General features: G+C 44.3%; 1 protein-coding gene and 1 pseudogene across 2 annotated transcripts in view; one reads left to right on the top strand and one right to left on the bottom strand.

The window, feature by feature from the left end:
* Positions 1 to 215: 215 nt before the first annotated feature.
* Positions 216 to 3059, bottom strand: LOC144390463 (uncharacterized; annotated as a pseudogene).
* A 7118-nt stretch (positions 3060 to 10177) lies between these two features.
* LOC120811669 (B-cell receptor CD22-like) overlaps positions 10178 to 26067 on the top strand; it is a 39829-nt gene continuing 23939 nt past the window's right edge. Inside the window, exons 1-8 of one of the 2 annotated variants that reach the window (XM_078095673.1) lie at positions 10178 to 10193; positions 10470 to 10609; positions 11252 to 11327; positions 11682 to 12059; positions 12557 to 12862; positions 12957 to 13217; positions 15787 to 16092; positions 16187 to 16447. In XM_078095673.1, the coding sequence (XP_077951799.1) occupies positions 11264 to 11327; positions 11682 to 12059; positions 12557 to 12862; positions 12957 to 13217; positions 15787 to 16092; positions 16187 to 16447 (1576 nt within the window). In that variant the 5' untranslated portion in view covers positions 10178 to 10193; positions 10470 to 10609; positions 11252 to 11263. Of the gene's footprint in view, positions 10194 to 10469; positions 10610 to 11251; positions 11328 to 11669; positions 12060 to 12556; positions 12863 to 12956; positions 13218 to 15786; positions 16093 to 16186; positions 16448 to 26067 lie in introns of those variants that run through there. The other variant, XM_078095674.1, reaches the window with a different exon arrangement.

The following is a 26067-nucleotide window of genomic DNA, read 5'->3' as shown; positions in this document are numbered from 1 at the left end:
GAGGAACCAGGGGCCTGGAGACGGGGAGCTTACGGCGAGCACCTTTCATGAAACGACATACTAAAAGGTGCTGCCCCACTGTCTTCTCACCAAAGCCCGAATGACAAGCTGAGATAGCCGCTAAATATACTTTAATAGTAGAAAAAGCTTTGCCCTTGTCTACTAAATCCTGCAGGAAACATAGCAGGTTAACCACTGAACACTGGAAAGGAATGATGTGCCGAAGACGGCACCATTCCTCAAAAACCCGCCATTTACCACTGTAAAGAGAGCGCGTGGAGGCGGCTCTTGCACTCTGAATGGTGTCCATGACCCGTTCAGGCAGGCCTGTTGCGTTCAGGTTCCACCTCTTACCGGCCAAGCCCAGAGCGCTATTCGGTCTGGGTGAGGGTGGTAGATCTCCCCGCCAGCCTGGGACAGAAGGTCCCTGCGTATGGGCAGAGGCCACGGCTCGCCCGTCAAGAGCTGCATTATTTACGCCACCCAATGTTTGGACGGCCACAGCGGCGCTATCAGGATTAGCGCCAAGCCCTGTTCTCGTACCCTGTCTAGAGTCGGGGAGATCAGACTGAGCGGGGGGAATGCATAGAGCAGCACGTTTGGCCACGAGTGGGCCAGCGCATCCATCCCCAGTGGTGCGTTTACGTCTGCCAGGGAGAAAAACTGTGGACATTGAGTGTTTTCCCGCGAGGCGAGGAGATCTACATCTGCTTGGCCGTATTTCTGCCAGACTTGCTTCACCACTTGAGGGTGAAGAGCCCACTCCCTGTACAGAGGGTTCCCTCGGGACAGAAGATCTACACCCCTGTTCAGCACCCCTGGGACGTGTGTTGCTCGAAGAGACAGGAGCTTGGTGCTGCTCCACAGGATTGGCTTTCGAGCCAACCTGTGTAACTGCAGTGAGCGAGTGCCGCCTTAGCGGTTGATGTACGCCATTACGGTGGTGTTGTCTGTTTTTACCAGGACGTCCCTGGAAAAATGTCAGAAAATGTTTCAGTGCATAAAACACTGCGTTCCACACTAGAGTTCCAAGATGTTTATGTGACTCTGAGCCAGCCTCGGGTCCCAGGTTCCGTTCACCGTCCTGCCCGACATTGTTGCTCCCCACCCTGACAGGGAGGCATCCGTTGTCAAGGTTACCCTGGATGACACCACCCCCAGCGGGACACCTGACGCGAGAGCTGTCACGTCCTCCCACGGGCGGAGCGCACCCACGCACGACGGTAACACTTCCACTCTGCGGTTGAGGTGATGGTGCGGGCACAGGCGCAGTGCCGCGACCCAGCGCTGAAAATCCCTCATCCGTAGAAGCCCCAAATGTACCACCGATATTACTGACGCCATCAGGCCGAGCAGGCGAAGGCATAGTCTGAACGACACAGCCTTTCCCAGACCGAAGAGGGAGAGGCACTGTGTGAGGGACGCTACTCTTGTCAGCGAGACGCGATAGGAGACAGTATTTTATTTTATGGACAGGAGTTTATGTTGAGACCCAAGTAATCTGTACACTGCGCCGGGTCGACTCGACTCTTTGTCCAGTTTATATTGAACCCCAGATCCGTGAGATGATTTATCACCGTAGTGGAATCTTTGACCGCCTGCTCCCGTGACCAGGAGCATATCAGATAATCGTCTATGTACGCGAAAATCCTGATGCCGCTGTTCCGTAACGGAGCTAAAGCGGCTTCAACACACCTGCTGAACACCCGTGGGGCTAATGAGAGCCCGAATGGGATGGCTTGGTACTCGTAGGCTTTGCCCTGATAAGCAAACCTGAGAAACCTCCGGTGCCCTGGATAAATGGCGATATGAAAATAAGCGTCCGAGAGATCGATTGTTACAAACCAATCCCCCGGACGTATTGAACGACAGAGCCCCTTGTGTGTTAACATCCTGAACGTGTACTTGCGTAAGTGCCTGTTTAACACACTGAGATCTAAAATGGGGCGGAGGGAAGTATTCCCCTTCTCTGGAATGAGGAAGTAGCGGGAGTAAAAACCCCGCTGAGCTTCCTCGCTCGGGACAGCTCGGATCGCCTGTTTGTTCAACAGCGATGTTATTTCGCCCTCTAGGACTCGAGCTGAATCGCCCTTGGCTACTGAAACTAACACCCCGTTGAATCTGGGTGGCTTCATAGCGAATTGTAGTCTGTACCCCTGAGAAATAGTTGATAAGACCCACGGTTGCACTGTGCATGCACGCCACCGTTCCGCCCGACCAGTGAGTGGGCTGAACGCACCGTACGGTGACGTCACTTCTCTCACCTGGAGGACGCGGCCTCCCCTAGGTGGAGCGTGAGCTCCCCCTGTGGGGATTATGGGGCCATAACATGGATTTGTTTTTATAATGTATTTTGCCTTCGGCCTTCGGCCTGGCTGCGAGAATACAAACTTTATAACTTTGTTTGAGGTGGGAAGAAGTGCTTGGTGACACTGTGTTAGCCGCCCCTGATACTCCCTCCCTTGAAGGTGAGGGGGGAGAAACATCAAAAGCTCCTCTGGAGAACTGGAAAACACCAGGGAATTTGGAATACAAACTCGGGGGGGTTGTCTCACCTCCACCTCCCTTCTTTTCTTTGAAGGTGGAGGGGAGGGAAAAGCAAGGCCGGTTAGGACGTGCGCTTCTTCTTCCCTTCCCCCGGGGTGGGATGGGCGGTTCTTTGCTGCAGCGGCTGCAAAGGAGTGTTTGCCCCATGGTTTGGGGTTTTCCACTCGAGGCTGCTGGACAGTCTGCTGACTCGCTGCCTGTCTGTGCGGTCTGGCGCCACCCCGTGACCCTCTCACAGCTGCAGCTGCAAAACCAGCCCTGGGCACCTGCGGGGTGCGAGGGATGTGTTTTCGGGGCAAACAGAGGTCGAAGGCTTCACCCTCTTGTTTCCTGAGGGTGCTGGCCTCCCTCATCTTTTCAAGAGCCGGGCCAAACAAACCCTTAGCTGGGTCATAAGCAGCATCCATCACTTCCGCCTTGTGCACATCGCTGAGGCCCGAAAGATTCAGCCATAGGGCCCTCTCGCCTGAGACCGCAAGTCCCATCACATGGCCGCAGCCCTGCACCTGCATAGCAACTGAGAAGAGAGGGGAATACACCACAATTAGCCGAGCCTAGCGTTAGCTTAGCTTGACGGTAAATTGTTTTGGTAACCGGGGGTTAAACCCGCACCGTAACAGTTTGCTCGTCGTGACACGTTAGCGAAACAACGGTTACTCGGCTCGACTAGCACTAATGCTAACCGAGACCCGGCAGGCTCGCCGTAACGCGTTAGCCCGATACAATAGATAATACACAGTCACCGAAGGCACAGGTAATACCGAGCTGTCGGGAGAACAGTTCGCCTTGACGCGGACACTGCCCTAATACTGTGTAGTAACCAGATATACTTCTATGAAGTCACCAACCCAGCAAACCCAGACGCGGCGACGCGTCCTAATGGGTCGTCTGCGAACTGTTAAGCAGCAATCCAAGCTAGCCAAGATAAGCTGAGGGAGCTATAGTTCTTCACGGGAAGAAAACGAGAATGATTTGCGAGGGGCGGTCGACTGTGATAATATGAGGGGGCGGGGCCCCAGCACAGTTCGACCTGTCTGTCACTGACAGACGTGGTGTCATTGGAGCTTCCTTAGTTGGTCACGCCGAGGCAATTCCCATAGTGAAACACCGAACGAAGTTAGAAAAAGAAATTGCCGCATCCAAAGCAGTCTGCCAAAGTTTGGCTCCACTGGTTGTCTGGTTGGCTGCATCAATGATGTGTGACGCCATGAAGAGGTACTTCAGACTCGTAGTACTCCGGTGATAAGATCATTCCAGTTTGCAGGTTACATATAGCTTTTAATTAATCGACTACGCAGTCTGGTAGAGAATCAAAATAAAAAGGTCCATTTAAAAGTGCAGTTCCTTCCTCCATTCTCTGGGTTAATGTGTGCAGCAGTGTCAAGCCCGTCTTGATGTAAGAATACGTGTTCAAGAATTGGAGCCTGGTCGGGGTTATCAAAAATTCAGCCCAACGACTTCTCTTGTATTGGGAAATGTATTTGTCAGATCACAGATCAAGTATCAGCGCTGCGTTTGCAAAGGCAGGAGCAGTTCAGGCAGCACACAGGCCGGAAGAACAACTTACATCAGCAAGAACATCATGTTTTATAACCCTTCAAAGACAGAGAAGGAAAGATTTCTATTGGCCCTAAACTGGCGTAGAGGAGGACCTTCCACCTCCCGCATCTAAAGATCCGGTCACATCCAATGTCCAGACTCCTGACTTGATGTAAACATTAGCGAACAGGCTGAGTGTGTATGTTGAATAGTGTTGGTGTGTCTCTAACCCCCCTTTGGCTGGTAAATCTGCTAGTTGACCCGCAGACCTTGCATTCCTCAGCCAGGACAGAAACTGACTCCCCATCTTGTCAGACTCGTGTCTGCCTGCTCCTTACCTAACTCTTAAATCAAGACAGCGAACCCCCAACTAAGCCCATGAAAAGAACTTTTAATTATCACCGATGTAAAATAAAATGCTGCCAACGCATGTTAAAATGATTGTTTGAGTGAAAAGTACATTTGGAACGACGGCAGAGCAGCTGTGTGTGATGTGAAATGATGAGGACTCAGAGTGGTTTGTTTTCACATTTTTACAGCAAGTTTTTCTTGTAAATGTTTCGTTACCTTCTGAATGTTGAACTTATTCGTTCTTTTTAACTGTTTTTATAGGAACCTTAAATGATCAGCAAGGAAGCAGAAGACAGAAGCAACGCTGGGTAAATTTAAAAAGGGGAAGTAGATTTTACCAAAGACTCCTTCATTCTTTTGGGGAAGTAACTATTCAACATGAGCGACACCAACTAAATGAAGAGTATTAACATGAACGTAGAGCTACAAGTGATGATGGAGGAAGCTGCAACACGATGAGGTTGTGTACAATTATTAGTTTAGCTGAACAACTGTTCATACAAGACTAAACGTGTATTTGATTGTGAAAAAATAAGTAAGGCTGTTTTATTAAATTGTGTTTTCAGTAGGGGTGTAACGATTCATTCACTGAATCGATTAATATTCCTGCAATCCAACTGAATCGATCAGTGCTCCGCAAATCGGCATTCCGGACGACATATATTGATTACAAATCGATTGAAATGTTACATAATCGATTGTATCAATACTTGGAAACTGCACATTGGATTAAAGTACATAAACGGTATGGATGTGTGTTTGTTTGTTTGTTTTTTAGCACTTTAGACACGTTAAACGCTACTCGATTCAGTCTGCCTGTCTGTGACGTCATCAGTACGCAGCGGCAGCCGCGCAAAACTCCGAACAACAACAAAACACAGCGTGGAGGAGACGACTGCGAGCGAGACATTTACAAACCAACTTATCGATCCAGCGTGTGGAAACATTTTGGCTTTTGCAAACACAGAGGTGTTCTAAATAAGTCGGTCGCTGTTTGTAGAATATGTGGAAGCCAAATAAAAAACCACGGAAACACAACGAATCTTTCCGGCCATCTACTAAGGCGCCGTGGGATCCATGAATCAAATCGGCAACCATGAATCGCGATTCGAATTGAATCGTTAAAATGAATCGTTACACCTCTAGTTTTCAGTTTATAAAAAAACACCTTTTTAAAATACATTATTGGTGTAATTATTCTTCCCGGGAACACATTTTTTGCGTGACTCTGGCCTTGGAAGGGTAAACCGTGCACTAACTGGTCAGAAACAGCAGCCGCAGTGAATATAATTCAAGAGTTAATTTTATAAACTGAGGGGGTGAAATAAGGCAGCTCAAAGCTTCACTGGGTAGCTGAAGACTGTCCCCCTTCTGTGTCCTCTGGTTGAGGTTGAAAAGGCTCCTGATTGGCTGGTTGATTCCATCCACCAGTGAGGGACAACCAGAGACACCTGGTGGGGAGGAGTTCCCTATGCGGATCCTCTGGGGTCGTACCGCCTATCCAACACCAGGCCTCTTGGTTGCCTTCGTCACCTTCGCCACATGACTAACACTAACACATGTGGGGCACTGCTCACCAGCTGGGCCATAACACGCACGCACGCGCACACACACACACACACACACACAATCAGCTCACCTGGTCCACAGGTGCATGCAGATTCATGATAATCACCACTATCTCACTCAAAGTAAAAATAACACACAACATCTACACTTTGTAGAAGAAAGTCCATGTTTTTGACAAGATGGACCGTAAAGAATAATTCATTAATGTGTAAATAGGAAAGAAGAGCACATCCTCCTGTAAGCCTGGAGATAATTTAGTTTCATATTTGAGGTAATCTTAAAGTGCAAACAGTTTAAGTCATAACTGTTGGTTATGAAATGACAATTGAAGACAATTATTTAAATAAATATGAATGCACATGAGCAGGAGTCCAGTTAATAATGCATTAATAATCATCCTCAGCAGGACATTCTATTCACTACCAGACGACCAAAAATGAAAAGTATCTGCCTCTCATCGTGGCAGTTACTTGTTTGTTCAGTTGGTGTTGTTACTCTGAGTGAGGTGAGAAACCTTTATTTAGCTTTGTCACTCTAACAGTTGAATAAGGGGAAGTGGGGTGTATCTAACACACAATACATTCTCAGAACTTTCAAGAACAGGGGAAGTCGTTTAGTCAGACTCTTGAGTTCTCACATGAAATAAAACTTTCTGCAATGAATAGTATTCATTTGGAAATGGTATTTTCAATTAAAAGAATGGTATGTGTACGAGGGATGAGACAATGTAGGATTGTAAAGGATATTGCATTAAAGACACAATAAGTAATATGTACAAAGACGCAGACTCACACAATGTGTGTTTGTCCTTCATTGACAGAGATGTGTGTGGGGGACTTTATCATTCATAATTACTTTATTTAAGATTGTTTTTTGCAAAAAAAGATGCTCACTAGATGCTCTCTAAAACAGATGTGTTTTGTATCACAGAAAAGAGATATTTGTTTGTTAACCAAATGTAAGTTTAACTAATTGTTTATGAGACAATTTAACATTTGAAGAACATATAATTATCTGGATTATTGAGTGTGGCCTAATCCTAAATTGTTACAAGCAGTCCACCATCCAGATCGTTGCTGAATCGCAACGATCACAAACCTTCCCGCTGGGGATGTTTAGACAAATTGAAAAAATCCTTTATAAAACCCTCATCTCCCAAACCTGAAATGTTGACCGAGGTCAAACCTCACAACCAACTGGTTGCGGTAGAACATGATAATCCTGGGCCGACATTACGATTGAGTCATATCTGCCGGCCTGCAGAATTTGTTCCCCTTAGACACGGTGGCAGTGGACGAAGCCATTTCATATGGCAGGGGTCGCTATAAAAAGCAACTCACTAATTTGTCCATTGCCACAATGTCGGGGGGTGGAACGCAGGCCCCGTCACTGCCTGGACAGGACCCCGCATCCAGCAACGGGTCAGTCCCTGACCCCCGCCTTGATCCCGGGGCTCGATTAGGGCTGAACCACCGCCTCCGGTCGGGCACCAGTCAGGGTCCGGATCACAATTTCATTCCTAGCCACACCCTGGACCCCTATCCTAACCTTAACCTATCCCCGCACCCCAGACCTAACCTTCGCCGGAAGCCACCCCCCAACTCACCACTTGTCCGCGTCGTAAATTGAGACAGAAAAGGCAAACAAAAAAAGTGATATTATTTATACTATTGTGGGACCATAAAGCCTTTTTTAACAACATGATGGGGACAGTCTGTATTCAGACTTATTAATAAAGGTGTTAATACTCTCTCAAGAGAGGAACCTTTTTAAAGTTGTTTTTAAAGGTTGTTTTAAAGTTTTTTTTAACCACAATATTGAACCCAACATTTTATTAAAACATAGCCCCCCTTGTGCCCATGCCCCTCGTGGGCTAGCATGACGCTAGCAAGCATTCCACTAGTACAGCGATTCCCAAAGTGTGGGCCGCGAGAGGTCATTTACAATAAATAAATAAAACGTTAATTTTCAATTTTGAAAAGTTTGAAATTAATATAAAAATATGTATGATGCGGCACGTTAGTTATGTGAAACATTAATTGATGAAGCACAAACGAACAGTTTGGTTAATCGGTTGATCTATACCGGTTGGACACGGCGCTCAAGGCGCTCTGCCAAACATGCCAAAGCTCGGTCCACGACGGCGAGATGCTGAGCAGTGCTCAAGCGCATGAGATATGGAGCTTGTTTCAGGGCGCGTTGGAGAAACAAAGCTGTCGTTCTTGCCGAGCACTTCATGAGATTAAAGAGCGAGAGACGGCGCCCTTTTCTTTACAGTAGCTGAACCATCTTAACGGGGAAGATAAGTTATCCTAAAAGGGGCCCTTGGCAGACGGCCTGGCTGGAGAGTAGCCGAAGATTTAAGGCGTGGATGCCGAGGGGGGCGGCGGGAGCGGACGCACCTCACAGCATCGATTGGACCCTAAAAGCACCGTCTCCACCTTCACAGGATCATCACTTCATTGCAATTTTATTATTGTGGGTCATTTGAAGGCACCAGCATCAGAAATGGTTTGTATTGTCGTAGAGAAAGTTGTGGGAATCATAGTGGTCATAACGTCAGTATGTCATCTTTCAGCGGTCGGACTAAATATTCTGTCATGTAATTATTTACGGAGACTGACTCAATCTATTTTTTAATCTGTAAAATCTTGTATATGTAATAAATCATTGATATGATTTATTATACAACAGGACCCCTTAATGTCGTCTCCTTTCCTTCTCACTAAACCAGTGACGGTGAGCTACTTGAGGAGGAAGGTACATTATTTACAACTAAACTTTGCTCAAGTCTCAGGATGAAGGAAAGCAATCAAACAGCATAGCCAACAGTGTCTGCACCATCAGGGGACGGTGGACCACAATGCGTTGCAGGTCCATGTAGCTACGGATATGAGCAGTAAGCATGTGACTGCTTGCTTTTCTGAGAAGTTCAGATCATGTGACATCTAACACTTCATTAGGTTTCTAACCTTCTTTTTGTGGTTAAATATGGAGCTTGTTATCTTGCTCAAACACATTCCTGAAAGTTCCTCAATTGTAGCACTTCTCTACGATCTGAAGACGTCTCTGTTTCTCCTTTTTGCTGTGGGCCTATTTGATGAGGCAAAGAGTTTAACTGGTTCTGTAGAAGCCTTTTCCCTTCGTCCCTTTACTCCCTGATCAGCTTCTACCGGTGGCTGAGCTGCATATATCTTGACGCGTGCAGTTTGTAAAGATGAGGAGTAGAAGTTGATCCGGTTCGGTGCAATGACCATTTATTATTCTTAATGTATAAAGAATGTACAAACCAAAAACATGAGGTGAAAATAACAAACAATTAAACTGAAGCAGCTCTTATATGGTGGGAGACGGCTTGTCACGTCATGTCCCTCACGTCTCTCCACCACACGGTCAAAAGACTGTTTCCCTCTCAGGACAAACCCACAGCTGTGTCTTCCTGTCTTTAAAGCTTTTCCTTGGGCTCCAACTTCAGCCTCCCAACCGTCCTCTAGGTGGGGTAAACAGACCTGTGGCCATATTACTCACTACTATTCACAAGAAAGAAACATGATATACACCTCAATATGGCTCCTACAGGTTGTGTTAATTCACATCTTGTTTGTTTTATAATCTGCACTGAAATGAAAGGTTTTGTATTTGTGTGACTATAAATATGTACAGACACCAACTAGGGAATGAAATGTTTACACTTCCTGGATATGAATGAATTTTTAGTTCACTACTCACACTTGAAAAAGGAAAGTTACAAAACTCTTGTGGACTATTTACCATCAGTGTTTTCACGACATTAGGCAGTGAAAATTCTATGAAATATGACGAGTCATGAGGTGATTGGTGGGAAAAGAAGAGAAAAAAATTTCTGCTGCACATACGAGTTCATATTTGGGACTTTTCTCTAATCTTTGCTTCATTATGAAGAAGTGTAATTATTAAATGAAGACATGTGAGAAGTTCAAAGAGGAAATGTTGATGAATCTGCTGACATTCAGTAAATGTACAATATTTACATCACCTGTTCTGCCAGATGTCCTGTGAATGAAGGAAAAGAGTCAAACCTCCTGTGAGCCGCTTCACCTGCTTTAAGACCAGCAGAGATGCACCAATCAAAGTATCTGAAGGAGACTTTTACAGCTTTAATGTCTCTGATGGAGGAGTTTATTACTGTGTGGCCACCAATCAGCTTGGTGATTTAAATCCATTTCTTTCTTTAACTATATCCAGTGTGCTTTTATTTAAAACCTTTTTCGATCGTAATATGATTTCAAAAATTACGAATGCATCCATAAGGTCCACATAAATAGGGGAGATGGTATTTATCAGACGCTAAATGCTTCATTTAATCATTTATAGGACTTTTATTTAATAGTTGGCTGGTGAATTAATGGACGTTGTGGTATTTTTTGTTGTGGTTTTAGTACAATACAAGCGTGTGTGAATTATATTTTATTTGCCATTTGCAGGAACACCAGCAGTGATATTTGTCTCCACCTCCCAGTTCCTCCTCCTTCCTCTCACAGACCATCTTGGTTCAAAGACCTGTGACTTCTGCATTGAACTTGTCAGACAGCAGACTGCACTGAAGAAGAAACACTCACTCAATGTAAGTTAATGTCGCCTTCAATACTTCATTTTTATGGATTTACAATCCTTTTTTATTGAAATATCATCAAGTTACAAGAGATTTCCTTCAAATTATTCACAAACAAGTTTACCGAATGCCTGTTGTATCGATGCAGTGAGAGTGTGCAAAATTTGAATAAATACTTGAGTTAAAGAGGAAGTAAAAACTCTGAATGAGGAAATGTTTTAGCTAAAGTCATTTATTTAAAGTTTAAATTGTAATAACACAATGAAAGTGTTTCAGGTTCACCAGTCCTGTAATGCAGAGCAACAGAGACTCAGTTATTCACAGGGACTAAACTCAAGTCACTGACAGTTAATGCTACATTATTATTATTGTGATGTGTGTGATACATAAAGATGATATAGACTCACGGATATGAGCAGTTAAGGGGAGAACTCTGCTAAAACAAAGACCTGCACTTGATCTAATTGTCCCTCTGTTATGGACGTGGGCTTCTTTGGTAAGAGGGAGACATTCATAGTTTTATTCTCATCCAACACTCAGAGTCGTACTCGTCCACAGACTTGTGAGCTGTGGTCTCTTCACACACAGGAACTTGTGGTTGCACACAGCATGTTGAACGCTTCCTAGAACACTGATGTTGTGTTTGTGAATCAGGTGGTGAGTGTCATGGCCGACCAGTCTGTTAGGATGGTGACAGCCATCGTGTTGCACAGTGTCTTCTTCCTCTCAGGTGAGCTTCATCTTCACTCACTTGTGTTTCACTTCAATCGTTTACTGTTTGGAAAATATCATTTCAACCTAAATTCATGTGAATGTTACAATCTGTGTTTTCCTGCTGAGCTCTTTTATCACGGAGACAAAAGTGACGTAGTTATTTGGAGAGAGAGACGGGTTTGGTCCCACTGGGCTCGGCCTTGTGGGGGAAAGTTGTAAAACCAAAAAGATGAATCAACACAAAAACTGTTCAGGGAAAAAAAGAACACAACACAAAACATTACTGCTGAAGTATTTTTCTCTTTGTGTTCATGTTAATGTGTTTTTACACATTTTAATCACCACTTTTAATCATTAGTTTGTTTCACAGGTGCTTCTGCTGATTGTGGTTCAGATCTATTCATCACTGCACCAAAAGAGATGGAAGCACTGACGGGATCTTGTTTACAAATTCCATGTAACTTCAGCATTAAATCAGGAGAGAAAATCAACAGCGCAACAACAACCTTTGGAGTGTGGATGATAAAAAGTTCGGACTTTTTTAACAATCCAAATAATGTGGTTTTCAACAGTAGTGGGACAGTTTCCACGTATCCGATGAGTTTTACTGGAGACTTGAGTGAGAAAATCTGCACCACTTTATTTTCCAATTTGAAGACAAAATACACACACCGATTCTTCTTCAGGGTTGAGAACCGTCCATTTCTAGCAACGGCTGATTGTGATTATCTTGAAATAACAGTTAAAGGTAAGAGAATTTGGTTTTTCATAAGACAATCTATGCTGTTATTATTTAGAAACTAACTTGAATGTAAATACTTACATATTTCAACCAGGGAATTAAATGTTTGCACTTAAGGGATTTATTCACTACTATTAATAATCCCATTAGAAAGGTGCCTGTACGTGCCACTCTACGCATATAATGCTTTAAAAAGTTTCAAAAGTTGTTTTTTGGAATCTTTACTTCATTATCAAGTAGTGGAATTATTAAATGAAGCAATGTGAAAAGTTCAGAGGGAAAATATTGATGAATCTGCTGACATTCAGAAACATCAGAAAATTAACTAGAAGCCTCAAACAAACACATTATTTAATAAAGAAAAACAATTAATGATCTGATAGTGGAGTAAAAGTAAAACATTTTGCTCTCAAATGTAGAAGAGTACTTTCATCACAAACCGTAGACTCATGTCTTGTTGCTCTTTTTTCAGTGTACAATCTGTATTTGATTTGGAACCACAGATTCTCCTCCAAAGCCCAGGATTGAGATCTCAGGTGATGTGAAGGAGAAGGAGTCTGTCTCTATAAGCTGCTCAGCTTCCACTCCCTGTCCACACTCTCCTCCTCAACTCACCTGGAACCTCCAACCAGACTCTCACCACATGATGGAGGAAAACACAGATCGAACCTTCACAACTAGAATCCAGAAGAACATCACTCTGTCACATGAACATGATGGATTCATCATCAGCTGTTCTGCCAGATATCCTGTGAATGAAGGAAAAGATGTAAAGACGTCAGAGGAGAGAAAGACTCTCAGTGTTTCATGTGAGTGTTTGTTCTTTCATCCTGTCAGCATACGATGATTCATGTGTTCACACGATGTCATTTGGATAACGTTTTAATGTCACATGTTCCTCAGATGCTCCCAAGAACACCTCGGCGTCCATCAGTCCATCATGTTGGGTGTCAGCAGGTAGCCGGGTGAACCTGACCTGCTCCAGCAGAGCCAAACCTCCTGTGAGCCGCTTCACCTGGTTCAAGACCAGCAGAGATGCACCAATCAAAGTATCTGAAGGAGACTTTTACAGCTTCAATGTCACTGATGGAGGAGTTTATTACTGTGTGGCCTCCAATCAGCTTGGTGATCAAACATCATCAGAGGTCCATCTGACTATAGAAGGTAAACACAGAACTGTATTACAATTGTTTATCTATTAAGGATGCAGGATTTTGTTTCCATAGAGTTTTTCAAAAAAGTGTTTTCTGCACACCTAAGATCTCAATTATGTTCATGGCGTTTGCTTCCTAAAGAAGCCGAGCCACTTTAAAAGCAGATGTTATAATCTAACCAATCTATACCTAAAATTAAATGTTGCTTAATATCTAATATTTAGTTCTCCTACTCTCTGCTGTACGAGTCACTCTTGGTCATCTGTGGAGCAGCTGATGGATTCGTCATCATCCGATATTGTGAACTGTTGAATAACTGCAGAACACGGCCTCGTCATTTAAAAAATATTTTAATACTTTGCATATTGAGCCAAGTAGCATTTGATTTTCCATCAAGTGTTTGGGACTAAACACAACTTAATTCATGAATATATGGTTTATTCTATACAGTGACTGATAGATGCTGCATCTGCAAAAGTACATAATGTAGCTCTCAAATGTAGAAGAGTACCGTATTTTCGGCACAATAAGGCGCACCTTCAATGAATTACCTATTTTAGAACATTTTTCATATATAGGGCGCACCGGATTATAAAGCGCATAAGATACTGCAGTCATACGTTTGACGTCGGGGCGGGTGGATGCGGTGCTTTAAGGGTCCGATCGATGCTGCGAGGTGCGTCCGCTTCCGCCGCCCCCCTCGCCTTAAATCTTACTACTACTCTCCAGCCACGCCGTCTGCCAAGGGCCCCTTTTAGGATAACTTATCTTCCCCGTTAAGATGGTTCAGCTACTGTAAAGAAAAGGGCGCAGTCTCTCGCTCTTTAATCTCATGAAGTGCTCGGCAAAAACGACAGCTTTGTTTCTCCAGCGCGCCCTGAAACAAGCTCCATATCTCATGCGCTTGAGCACTGCTCAGCATCTCGCCGTCGTGGACCGAGCTTTGGCATGTTTGGCAGAGCGCCTTGAGCGCCGTGTCCAACCGGTATAGATCAACCGATTAACCAATTGATCCATATATAAGGCGCTCCGGATTATAAAGCACTGTCGTTTGAGAAAATGAAAGGCTTTTAGGTGCGCCTTGGAGTGCGGAAAATGCGGTACCTTAATCATAGACCAGGCACTGTCACGAAGCGGGGAAGGCAGGACTCAGACGCAGAGTTTTGGGAAACTAAAAGACTTTGATAGTCAAAAATTCAAAATCAACAGATGCCAAGAGGCAAAAACGCAGGCGGGAACAAGACACCACAGGACCCACAAACATGCAAACTACATCCGACATTCAACAATGACGCGACAAGGCACAACACACAGACATGGCTTAAATACACTGGGAAAGTGCAGGTTATTGGACACAGGTGGAAACAATCATAAGGCGGCAGGCAATCACAGGGGAGACAGGACAAGGCAGGAAGTGAAGTTAACTCAGGAACACCAAAGGCATGAAACTACAAAATAAAACAACACTTGAACCCAAGCCGTGACAGGCACGTGCACAGATAGACCCCTAGTGGTGCTCAAGCACCTGCCCTTTTGCCCTGGATGAGTAAAGTGCCCTTTCTGCTGGAGCCCAATTTTTTCTTCATTCATCAATATTTAAGAATAAAAATTACTCTCCCTCCGTCATCAATTCCCTCCAAATGTATTTTGATATCTGACCGGCATTTATTTGAGTTTTTGTGAGAATTTTGCCCCAACGCATTTCAAGGCGCTCACAAGCCCCGCCCCTCTTCCGCCTCCTCCTCCTTCTCTCCCTCCTCCTCCTCCTCCTCCTTCTCTTCTTCTTCTTCCTAATCCTCTTCCTCCTTCTCCTCCTTCTCCTTTTCTTCTTCTTCCTCCTCCTCCTTGTGCTCGTGCAGTGTTGAGCCCCAAACGGCTGCAGCATCGACAAATGTGATGGCGGTTAGGGTTAGGGTTAGGGTTAGGCGGTGTTGGTCCAAACCCCGGATGTTGTTAGCTGATAAATTAAACACAACATTCACGGTGCGGAAAACATTACGATGCAACTGGTCTGACGTTTCTAAAAAATAAAAAAAGATGAAATCCGTGATTTAGGGTTAGAATATAAAGGCAGTATTACTGTTCTACAAATTAGTTCACTAGTTTTGTTTAATTTATTGAATTATTAAAAGGTAGATCTTAAGTTGAGCTACATTACAGTATATTGTGGTATATTATCATAATGATGCTTATGCTTCAACTGTAAAAGAAAACAATAAAAAAATGTGTGGGTGTTGTGCCGGATTATGTAAGTCACTCTTATTATGTAAATTTTACATGTAATGTTTTACATTGTAAAACATTGATTTTTCTCATATACAAAATTTGCAGCATAATGTCAAGAAAAGAAAGACCCCAAAAACAGGAGGACAGGGAATATATCCTACTGTGTTATTATTTATTTATTTTATTATTAATCTTTTTTTTATTCCTGAATGTTATTGGCGACAAGTGCCCTTTTGTTTTGGTTTGAGCACCTGCCCCCAAAAATGTCTGTGCACGTGCCTATCATAGACTGTAGACTCAAGTCTTGTTGCTCTTTTTTCAGAGTACAATCTGTGTTTGATTTGAAACCACAGATTCTCCTCCAAAGCCCAGGATTGAGATCTCAGGTGATGTGAAGGAGAAGGATTCTGTCTCTATAAGCTGCTCAGCTTCCACTCCCTGTCCACACTCTCCTCCTCAACTCACCTGGAACCTCCAACCAGACTCTCACCACATGATGGAGGAAAACACAGATCGAACCTTCACAACTAGAATCCAGAAGAACATCACTCTGTCACATGAACAAGATGGATTCATCATCACCTGTTCTGCCAGATATCCTGTGAATGAAGGAAAAGATGTAAAGACGTCAGAGGAGAGAAAGACTCTCAGTGTTTCATGTGAGTGTTTGTTCTTTGATCCTGTCAGCATACGATGATTCATGTGTTCACACGATGTCAGCTGCATGAAGTTTTACTGTCACATTTTCCTCAGACGCTCCCAAGAACACCTCAGTGTCCATCAGTCCATCAGGTCGAGTGTCAGCAGGTAGCCGGGTGAACCTGACCTGCTCCAGCAGAGCCAAACCTCCTGTGAGCCGCTTCACCTGGTTCAAGACCAGCAGAGATGCACCAATCAAAGTATCTGAAGGAGACTTTTACAGCTTCAATGTCACTGATGGAGGAGTTTATTACTGTGTGGCCACCAATCAGCTTGGTGATCAAACATCCTCAGAGATCCATCTGACTATAGAAGGTAAACACAGAACTGTATTACGTTTGTTACTCTATTAGACACACAGGATTTTGTATCCTTAGAGATTTGCAAAAAAGTGTTTTCTACACACCTAAGGTATCATTTACATTCATGGCGTTTGAGCGTTCAGTCGTGCACCTTCACAGGTTCATTTGGGTTTTATTAAAAGGAAATGGCTCACTGGCAACGCGATGCTTTACACATCTGGATGTGTTTTGGAGTGTGTGCATTTCCTCCTTCGAACGTGAGCACATATTTAGAGGGGATCCTTCGCACTGCTTTAACAAAGAGACCCCTGATCTTTTCTCATCATCATCAAGTCTTCATGGCTGTGAAGTGACCAGCAGTGATGGAGGCACATTATGTTATTGTGGATGCAGAAATGAGCTGCACATTCAGCTATCGACAGGACGTCTGTTGGTATTTGAAGGTCGCTGCAGGAATTATGATTTGAGTGATAACATTTTAAAAGTGACCATGTCGTTGTGTTGCAGGTGATCAACTGGTTGGTGCTCAAGTCATCGTGAAGGTCCTGGGAATCATTCTGCTCGTCACTACTTTGCTCATCTTTGAGTGGTAAGAAAACCTTTTCTACAATATGATTGTGTGCAGAAACACACCAGCTTGTGTCATTGTGAATGTTGTAATGCATTAATGCATAATTCATTATCAATATTCATAATGATGATAATACGAATAAATTTACAAAGAGGCAGAAGGTCAAACATAACAACTCATTCCTTGTTACTCACTGACTTTTGAAAGGCTCATAGTGTATTATTATTGTCGCGATATATCCTCATCTCCTAATAATGAGATTATAAGTTGCACTGTTTGCTTTAAGAAGACAAATCATTTATTCTACTTGACCCCTTTGACCATCAAAAGAAGCTTTTAGTTGCTGCTCGCTTGTTTTAACGCTTGACAAAATCCTTGAAAAAGTCCAGTTTGTCTTTGATGGTAATTGATTTCTTCTCCAAATACAAACAGAAGACAGATCACTTTGTTTTTCTTCACCCACCTTTTCCTTCTCTAAATTAATAATATATCATAACACTTTTTCCGTTGGTTATCACACACCATCAAACAACACTTGCACCTTCTTGCACGTCCTTACAAACTGTTTGCTCCTCACAATAACAACCACCTGTTCCTGTAATGCTGCTGATTATATCGACCTTGTGGCCTAATTTACAGCGTCATTACGCCCCCAAGTGGTGGGAGGTTAAGAAAACAACAAAACGTTACATTTAAGTGAAATAATAACCACAGAGTAACTTGCGAATGTCTCTGCTTTAGCTTTTCCCTCCCCAGCGTGTAAAGTCTGCTCGTGTCTCTGCTGCTTTTCATTGAAGAAGAAGACATCTATGTTAACATGGTGGCCATGAGGCAGAAGAGGAAGAGGAAGCTATGAAGCTGTATCATCTTCTCTGTATTCATTATTACATCACAGGTGATTTAGCTGAAGCTTTTATCCAAAGCTTACATTACATTTTTAACCCATGGCTTTTTACATTTTTGCCCGGGGAGCAATTAGGGGTTAGGTGTCTTGCTCAAGGACACTTCAACTTGGGACATGGGGCAGCTGGGACTTGAACCACCAACCTTGCAGTTCCTAGCGGACCCTCTCTGCCCCTACGCCACGACGACCCGCTATTCATTAGTCTTAGTGCGCTTCTTACAACCATGTGTGTAGCTTTTCTCTTAATACTTAATGGTATTCTGTTCTGTAACAGTGAATGGTGAATAATGTTTATTAGCTTTCTGTGTGTCTTTCTAAAAATCATCAATAAAAACATCCTCTTATATTTTATCTCGTCTTTATTCGATGTAAAGTGTATAAAATGAATAAAAATAATGAGTTTCGTTGAGCAGAAAGTATCTGCGCAAGCGCACTAGACTAACCGTACATGACAATGAGTAAAAACGTTACAACTGTCAGACTTTTCTAAAAACAAATGTAGCCGGGTGACGTGGGGGCAGAGAGGTGTTCGTACTGCTAGATGGTCCACATACAGGATTAGGGAAAGTGACACTTTAAGTACCATAGGAGTCAAACTCGCCCGCCGGATGACTTTGATATTGTGAGAATTATTTTCTCAACTTTTGGAAGAATAACAGTGATTTAAGTGTTGAACAGCATGAGACAGTGAATGGTCTTTGTCTCTGCTTAACAGGAGGAAGTCACTACTGTTGTTGTTGAAGCCATATTTTCTGTTTTGTTACAAATCATTTATTTGTTTTATTGGTAGGAATCATGTGTATTCACTTAATGTATAATGTAGAAACGAGGAAGTGCAAAAGCAGGCCACCACAACAGAGTTTTCAAGGGTCCTAAGAAACTCCAACCAGAGGGTGAAGGATCGGAGACTGGTGGTGGCTACTGAAAGCTCAGGAGATGTCGGACGTCATTGGAGGCGGAGGACCGTGCAGCTATGAGAGAGGCCCAAGCTCTGGCCAGAAGAGACCGAGAGCAGCAGCGTGCACTAGATGGTTCTAGTGCACGCTGAGCTGGGCTCTCGCAGCGTGTCAGACTACGCGGTGGACTTAGTTTGTGGAATTCTGACTCTCTCTTTGACGCTTTTCTTAATGGGCTGTCCAACATTATCAAGGATGAGCTAGCAGCACAAGAGCTGCCGTTTTTGGTTTGGACCGACCATAAGAACCTTGCGTACCTTCGCAGCGCTAAAAAACTCAACTCCAGGCAGGCCAGGTGGGCTCTGCTATTCAGCCGTTTAAATTTTCTTCTTTCATATTGCCCTGGCTCCAAGAACGTGAAGCCGGATGCCCTCTCTCAAGTCTTCAGCCCTGCTACCACCCCTCCGGATCCCGGGCACATCCTTCCCACTTCCTGCCTGGCTACATCCCTGATCTGGGGAATAGAAGCTGAGGTCCGCAAGGCACAGCGGTCGAGGCAGGTCCCTAGGAATGTCCCTACAGGCTGCCTGTTTGTTCCGGACCCCATGCAGTCTCAAGTTCTGAAGTGGGCCCATTCCTCCAACCTCTCGTGTCATACCGGGGCTCGCCGGACCCTTGCCTTCATCCGTAGACTGTTTTGGTGGCCCACCATGAGGGTGGACGTGCCCTCTTATGTCTCCGCCTGCACGGTGTGTGCCCAAAGTAAGACCTTGCGGCAAGCTCCGACCGCCCGTGGTCCCACCTGTCACTGGACTTTGTCGACAGCTGGTCTGGGCGGAATATGCCCGTAACACCCTTCCATCATCTGCTACGGGCCTCTCCCCCTTCGAGTGCTCCCTCGGCTACCAACCTCCCCTTTTTCCGGTCCTGGGTTCTGGGTACTGTCACGCCCTAATTGTGTTCACCTGTTTTCACCTGTTTTTCCCCTGTCTCCTCACACACCAGGTGTTCCCTGTTTGTCAATTATCCCTTGGGCATATAACCTGTGTCTTCTCCCTGTTCTTGTTGCCAGTTTGTCTTGTGTGTTTCACCAGGTCTTACCAGCGTTGTATCCCCGTAGTTCCCAGTCGATTCTAGAGATCCCCCATGTACTGACCCCTGCCTGCCTCCGACAACGACACTGCCTGCCACCTCTGTACCTCCGACCTCCTGTGTACTGAACTCCGGACTGCCTCTGACAACGACACTGCCTGCCACCTCTGAACCCCTGATCTCCCGTGTACCGAACTCCTGCCTCCGACAACGACACTGCCTGCCCGAATTCCTCTTCATTAAAGCAGAGACCCAAACGCAGATGTGAGGAATAATCCTCACATCTGCGTTTGGGTCTCTGCCTGAGCTGTGATAACAGCTGGCTTCGGAGCGTGGCTGGTGCAGCGAAGCTGACCCGCCTGTGAGCTCAGAGGGATTGGTGTCATGGGTCCAGTGTGATAGCTGCCACTCGTGGTACCGCACCGTGTATGGGGGCTGGGACGAGGCGATGATTTTAAATGTTGTGTCCTGATTTTACTAATTTTTTTAAATGAATATATATTCATTTAATATTTTAGTTGTAATAACTCGAAACCATGTGTTATATTTGTTATAAACTAAATGTATGTGTGCATAATTGTTAAATCTCATGCATTTACAGCTGTTTTGCAAGTCGTTCACGTGAGAAGAGTTTAACAAAACGTCCAGCAGGTGGTGTTACACACTCAAATTGAAATGAAAGTGCTTTTATTGTACTTTTTTTAGGTGTTAAAACCGGATTTCTTATTGTGAAAGCCAGAACAAAAGGACTTTACTATGTTGACAGTATTGATGGTAACCTTTGACCCTTTAATGAGTTTAATCTCACGAAAAACAAATGTTTACAATGACATGGACGTCTGAGCGGGTCAGGGGTATATCAGCGCACGGCTAATTCAACGGTGTTAGCGTCCTTTTACAGACTCAAAAAATTACACTCGCAGTATTTGGCTTGAAAGGTAAAGTGCTAACGCTTTAACACAGTTAAATCACCTGAAAACATTACAAGATCATTTTTATCGAAAGTTAGCTAAAAACTGTCCGGGTCAGGAGCTCGTTACGTTACATATTACAGTTATTCTTCCAAAAGTTACGAATGTCTGTGTGCACGGGTCCATACGTACGCAGCTTCTGTCTCCTCTAAACGAAGCAGAGGCGTGTAACTTACGAACATACAAATCTAAACAGTTTTAGACACAAATTACACATGTGTTGCTCCACATTTTATAGCTTATTCCCCGGCTTAAATACGTCCACTGCAAACACGTATCATATTCTCATGTAGATGTAAACCAGCAGATACGAATTTCAAAGAAATTTCTGCATTAAAATAATGTATCATTACTGTTTCGATGATTTTAAATGGTCATTTATTATCACACCAGCATTTAATTATCTCTGCAAATCCTTTGTTTCCTCATTACTCCCAAGTCATTGTAAGTGTGGCAAGGCTAAGGGACTAATCTGCTTTACTATTATGGACCAACAATGCCACCTAAGGGAATTTCACCCCAGGAATTATTAAAGGAGACCACCAATCTACGGTCAACTACAGGACACAAGTTCAGACAACACAGGCACTGGACGTGAGTCCACAAAACAAAATTATACAAGTTTATTTTTAATAAATTGTTTATCCTAAAATATACAAATGTTCAATGAAATCTACAGTCGATGCGATATTACACCAAAAAAGGAACGTTTAAGCGTTTTTCAGGTTACCATGGAATGCAACGTACAGGGGTGCTGAGGGCTCACAGGCAGCGACGACTGCTGAGGGGGAGTCTAATGTCACTATTGCCACGAGATGCACTACAGAAAAATGAAGGGCACCACCACCACCGGGATGAGCCAGTCACTCCTACCAGTGGCACCAACAGCTCCTGTTCATCAAACCCACTCAAGCCCACACCGCGGCAGCCACGCTCCCTCGGCCACAACCTCCAGCCAGACAACCGGCTGTTTACCGCCGAGAAGGTACGAAGACACACCTGAGGTGGATGAGCTGCTCATACATATAATATCAGCGGCCCCGCCATCTGATCGAAACGACGGTGACACACAGCTTGCTGACACACAGTGCCTCCCACTGGTTTAGAACACCCCAAAGATGGAGATAGAAGTGAGCGGAGCCACTCTGCCACCCTATCCATCCTTTGTACGTATAGTTTCACATTCACATTGTTTATATTTCTCTTTTTGACAAATACATTACGGTAATCAAGACATCAGTGGCGCGAGATCCTGTGATGAGGATGGAAGTGAGCGCAGCAGGAGAGGCGCCTCAGAAAGGGACAGGACAGATGTTTTACGAGTGTCTTACAAGTGTCCTACTAGTGTTTCACCTTTGTTTTACCGGTGTTTTGTTGTTCACTTATATTTAGGTGTTGTAAATAAAAGTATTAGTATTGTTTTGAAGCGTTTTTCTTGCTGTCTTTTAACCTTAGTTTATTTTCTACTACTCATTTCCTGTTAAAGGACAGTCAGTTCGTCTGTCCAATCAGAAGGGTCCGGTAAGATGATGACGTCGATGGGAACGCCCTCCGCACTCTGCCACGGGGCACAGAAGCAGGAATCCGGGTGGGAACACTGGGTCGAGCTTCCTATTTGGATAAAAACGGGAAATATTTAAATAAGGGTTTGTAATAATCTACATCTGAATATCATGGTCCTTGATTCTGATCCATTTCTATAGTGTGCATATCTACAGAACACCACTAGATGGCGCTGTGTCCTCTACAGCTGTTCAGTTCACTCTTTACTAATGTGGACAAAGAAAACCTAGTGTATTGCACGCTTTTATTAAGTTTTATAAGTAATCGGAACAATATAACAGGCACTTTTGGAGCAACAGCAAGTAAACATACAATATATAAATCTGAAGATTATTCTTCTACCAGGAAACAGTCTGTGTTCAGTAGTAAGTGTTCCCGTTAGAGTGAACTAAAGTGTTCTAGCACCAAAAAAAAATTTAACAGCTGGAATTTACTGTGCAGGGGACCTTTTGGTCTGTAAAGACTATGTATTTCCTTTGGAGAATCTCAGTCGAAGAAAAAAAATTGCTTTCAGGAATGCAGGTTGAGCAGTAAACGAATGACAAAATTACGAGACAAAAAACTTTTAACATCCACTTTTTTCATCCATTCCTGATTTCTTCTTGCGTTGGTTTGTAGAAAGTTCTCCTGCACGCTGCATCCAAAGCAGTCCGTCAAAGTTTGGCTCCACTGGTTGTTTGGGTGTCTGGTTTGCTGCATCAATGCTGTGTGACGCCATGAAGATGTACTTCAGGCTCGTAGTACTCCGGTGATAAGATCATTCCAGCTTGCAGTGGTTACAAATAGCTTTTATTTAATCGACTACGCCGTCTGGTAAAGATTCAAAATGAAAAGGTCCATTGAAAAGTGCAGTTCCTTTCTCAATTGTCTCTATTACGGTGCGGTAGGTGCAGCCGTCGAGGTAGGACGAGAGAAGGGAGAGCGCAGAGGCTGTGACACCAAGTTCCTGAAGGGAGGAATTAAGGATCTGGTGGTTGACCGTGTCAAATGCAGTAGAGAGGTCCAGGAGGATGAGGACAGAGAGGGGCGGCTCTAGCAGTGTGGAGTTGCTCTGAGACAGCAGTCTCTGTGGAGTGGCCCGCCTTGCTACGTTATACAACGTGATAACCTGCCCAGCCCTTAGTCTGTATATGTGAAAGGTGGTCTTACATTAAATAAAGTATTTAGAATAGTACTAATACCTTGACTGTTTTCTTACTTTCCATCTTCTGAATGCTGCTTTTGGAAGCTTGTGTTTGTTGCTGATGAAAGAAATGTGAAGTTCAGCTGGAAACAGCGTTGTGCATCCTGACCACATGTCATTTTGTGTGCATTTATTTGGGGATGTGCACACAGTGAGGACAGGATGCGTAACGGCTGTAAGAAGATTGTGAAGAGCTCACATGGCAGCACACAGGGACGACTGGACTCCTTCTCCATCACTGGATCTCTGTCCTCCGAGTGAAAAGTACATTTAGAACAACGACAGAGCAGCTATACGTTTTCAATATGATGAGGACTTAATCTCCATCAGAGTGTAGTTTGTTTTCATACTTTTTCAGCAAGTTGGTCTTGTACATGTTTCGTTATCTTCTGGATGAAGAACTTGAACTTATTCGTTCTATTCGCTTTGACTTTATAGGAACCTTAAAGGATCAGCAAAGAAGAAGAAAAAGACTGAAGCAACGCCGGGTAAATTTAAGAAGGGGAAGTAGACTTTACCAAAGACTCCTTGATTCTTTTGGGGAAGTAACTTTTCAACATGAGCGACACCAACTAAATAAAGAGTATTAACATCAACGCAGAGCTACAAGTGATGTAGGAGGAAACTGCAACACAATGAGGTTGTGTGCAATTATTAGTTCAGCTGAACAACTGTTCATAAAACACCAAACGTGTGTGGCGAGGATGGGGTGAAAAAGGGGAATGAAACTAAAGAAAAACCAACAACGCCACTCTGGGAATTACACCCCGAGAAATAATCTGGACGGTACAAGGCCCACAGGTAAATTTACTCTTATTAGGCAGGAGACGCAGTTCACGGTTTTAGAACAAGTAGGCCTACAACTTTATATACTTTCAAAATCAGTGCAGTATAATTCAAATCAGAACAATTTGAGGGCTGGAGCTGGGTGGGCGGACAACGCTAGCTGTAGAGGGGGTGGGGGGAACCCACCAAATCAAGAAAACAAACTCAAAAGAACTCAGAACCACCCGACGTGGTGAGGAACGCGCTTCCCAGGACACCGCAAACAAAGGGGTAGGACACCACCACCCGGCCACCACCAGTCTCCAGCAACAAAAAAAAAAAAAAGACAAACAATTTACAAAATTACAATAAAATAACATCCAGCAAACAATACAAAAGGGACACTGCCCTGGTTAAAACACAGACGTGACAAGGGTTTAAAAAGGAACTGATCTGGCGCCCGGTATGAAGCGGGGATGCCAGGCGTGGCGACCGATATTCGGCACACAAAGCTGCAGACAGACCACACGCAGTCCTACACAGCGCAGTGTGGTAGGACAACGCTTCCAGGGGGGGGGATAAAGGCTGTCAGGAGAACGCCGCGGAGACGAAGCTTCCCTGGAAGTGGAGCTTCAGCGGAGACGAGTAAATGGAAACAAACTTCACTAGAGACAAAACAGCAGCGACCCCATCCTGCTGATCAACACAACTCATAATTACAGAAAAAGAGCAGTTAGTGGTTCAGAGTAAAACTGGTTGCTCGCGTATAAAAACCAGAAACCTGTTCTAGGACACACGCTTACACACAGGAGGAGGGAAGGAGGGGACACTGGCTGTCGCTGGCATTTACCTGTGACCACACTAGGGTTAGCCATCAGATATTATCCAAAATGCCAAGTTGAGAGGGACACTCACCAAGCAAATACGCCACTGGAGCACAGAGCAGCACGCGTCTAGTCGCCCGAAATGACGCACCTCACAGAATAGAGGCGCAAGAGGAAGAGCTGGGGGAGGCGTGCCACTTTAAACCGGCCCACCTAATTGCAGCCACCTGGTGTTAATTGCCAAAAGGGTGGCACCTCTATACTGCTACACGTGCATTTATTAATTGATGAAAAAATAAGTAAGGATGTTTTATTAAATCGGGTTTTTGGTTAACAAATAAACCCTTTTTTTTTAAAATGCATTATTAGAGTAATTATTCTGCCCGGCAACACATTTTTTCCGTGTATGTTCCTCCAGGCCGGACTGTGGCCTTGGAAGGGTAAACAAACTGATCAGAAACAGCAGCCGCAGTAAATCTAATTCAAGAGTTTATTTTATAAACCGAGGGGGTGAAAAAAGGCAGCTCAAAGCTTCACTGGGCTGGCCGTTGGCGTCAGGAGCTCCGTCAGGTTCTTCCTGAGAAAGACGGCGATTAATCGTCTTCAGCCACACTGAAGGCCTCTTACCCTGCGGCTGGTTCTCCCTCCTCAGTAGCTGAAGACTGTCCCCCTTCTGTGTCCTCTGGTTGAGGTTAAAAAGGCTCCTGATTGGCTGATTGATTCCATCCACCTGTGAGGGACAACCAGAGACACCTGGTGGGGAGGAGTTCCCTATGCGGATCCTCTGGGGTCGTACCGCCCATCCAACACCAGGCCTCTTGGTTGCCTTCGTTTGGCTGCACTTACTCATGTGGGGCACTGCTC

The sequence above is a fragment of the Gasterosteus aculeatus genome, chromosome 21 (assembly GCF_964276395.1).
Source record: "Gasterosteus aculeatus chromosome 21, fGasAcu3.hap1.1, whole genome shotgun sequence".
NCBI classification, from domain to species: Eukaryota; Metazoa; Chordata; class Actinopteri; order Perciformes; family Gasterosteidae; genus Gasterosteus; species Gasterosteus aculeatus.
Note: the sequence above shows the minus strand (reverse complement) of the source record. Positions and strands in the feature narration are given on the sequence as shown.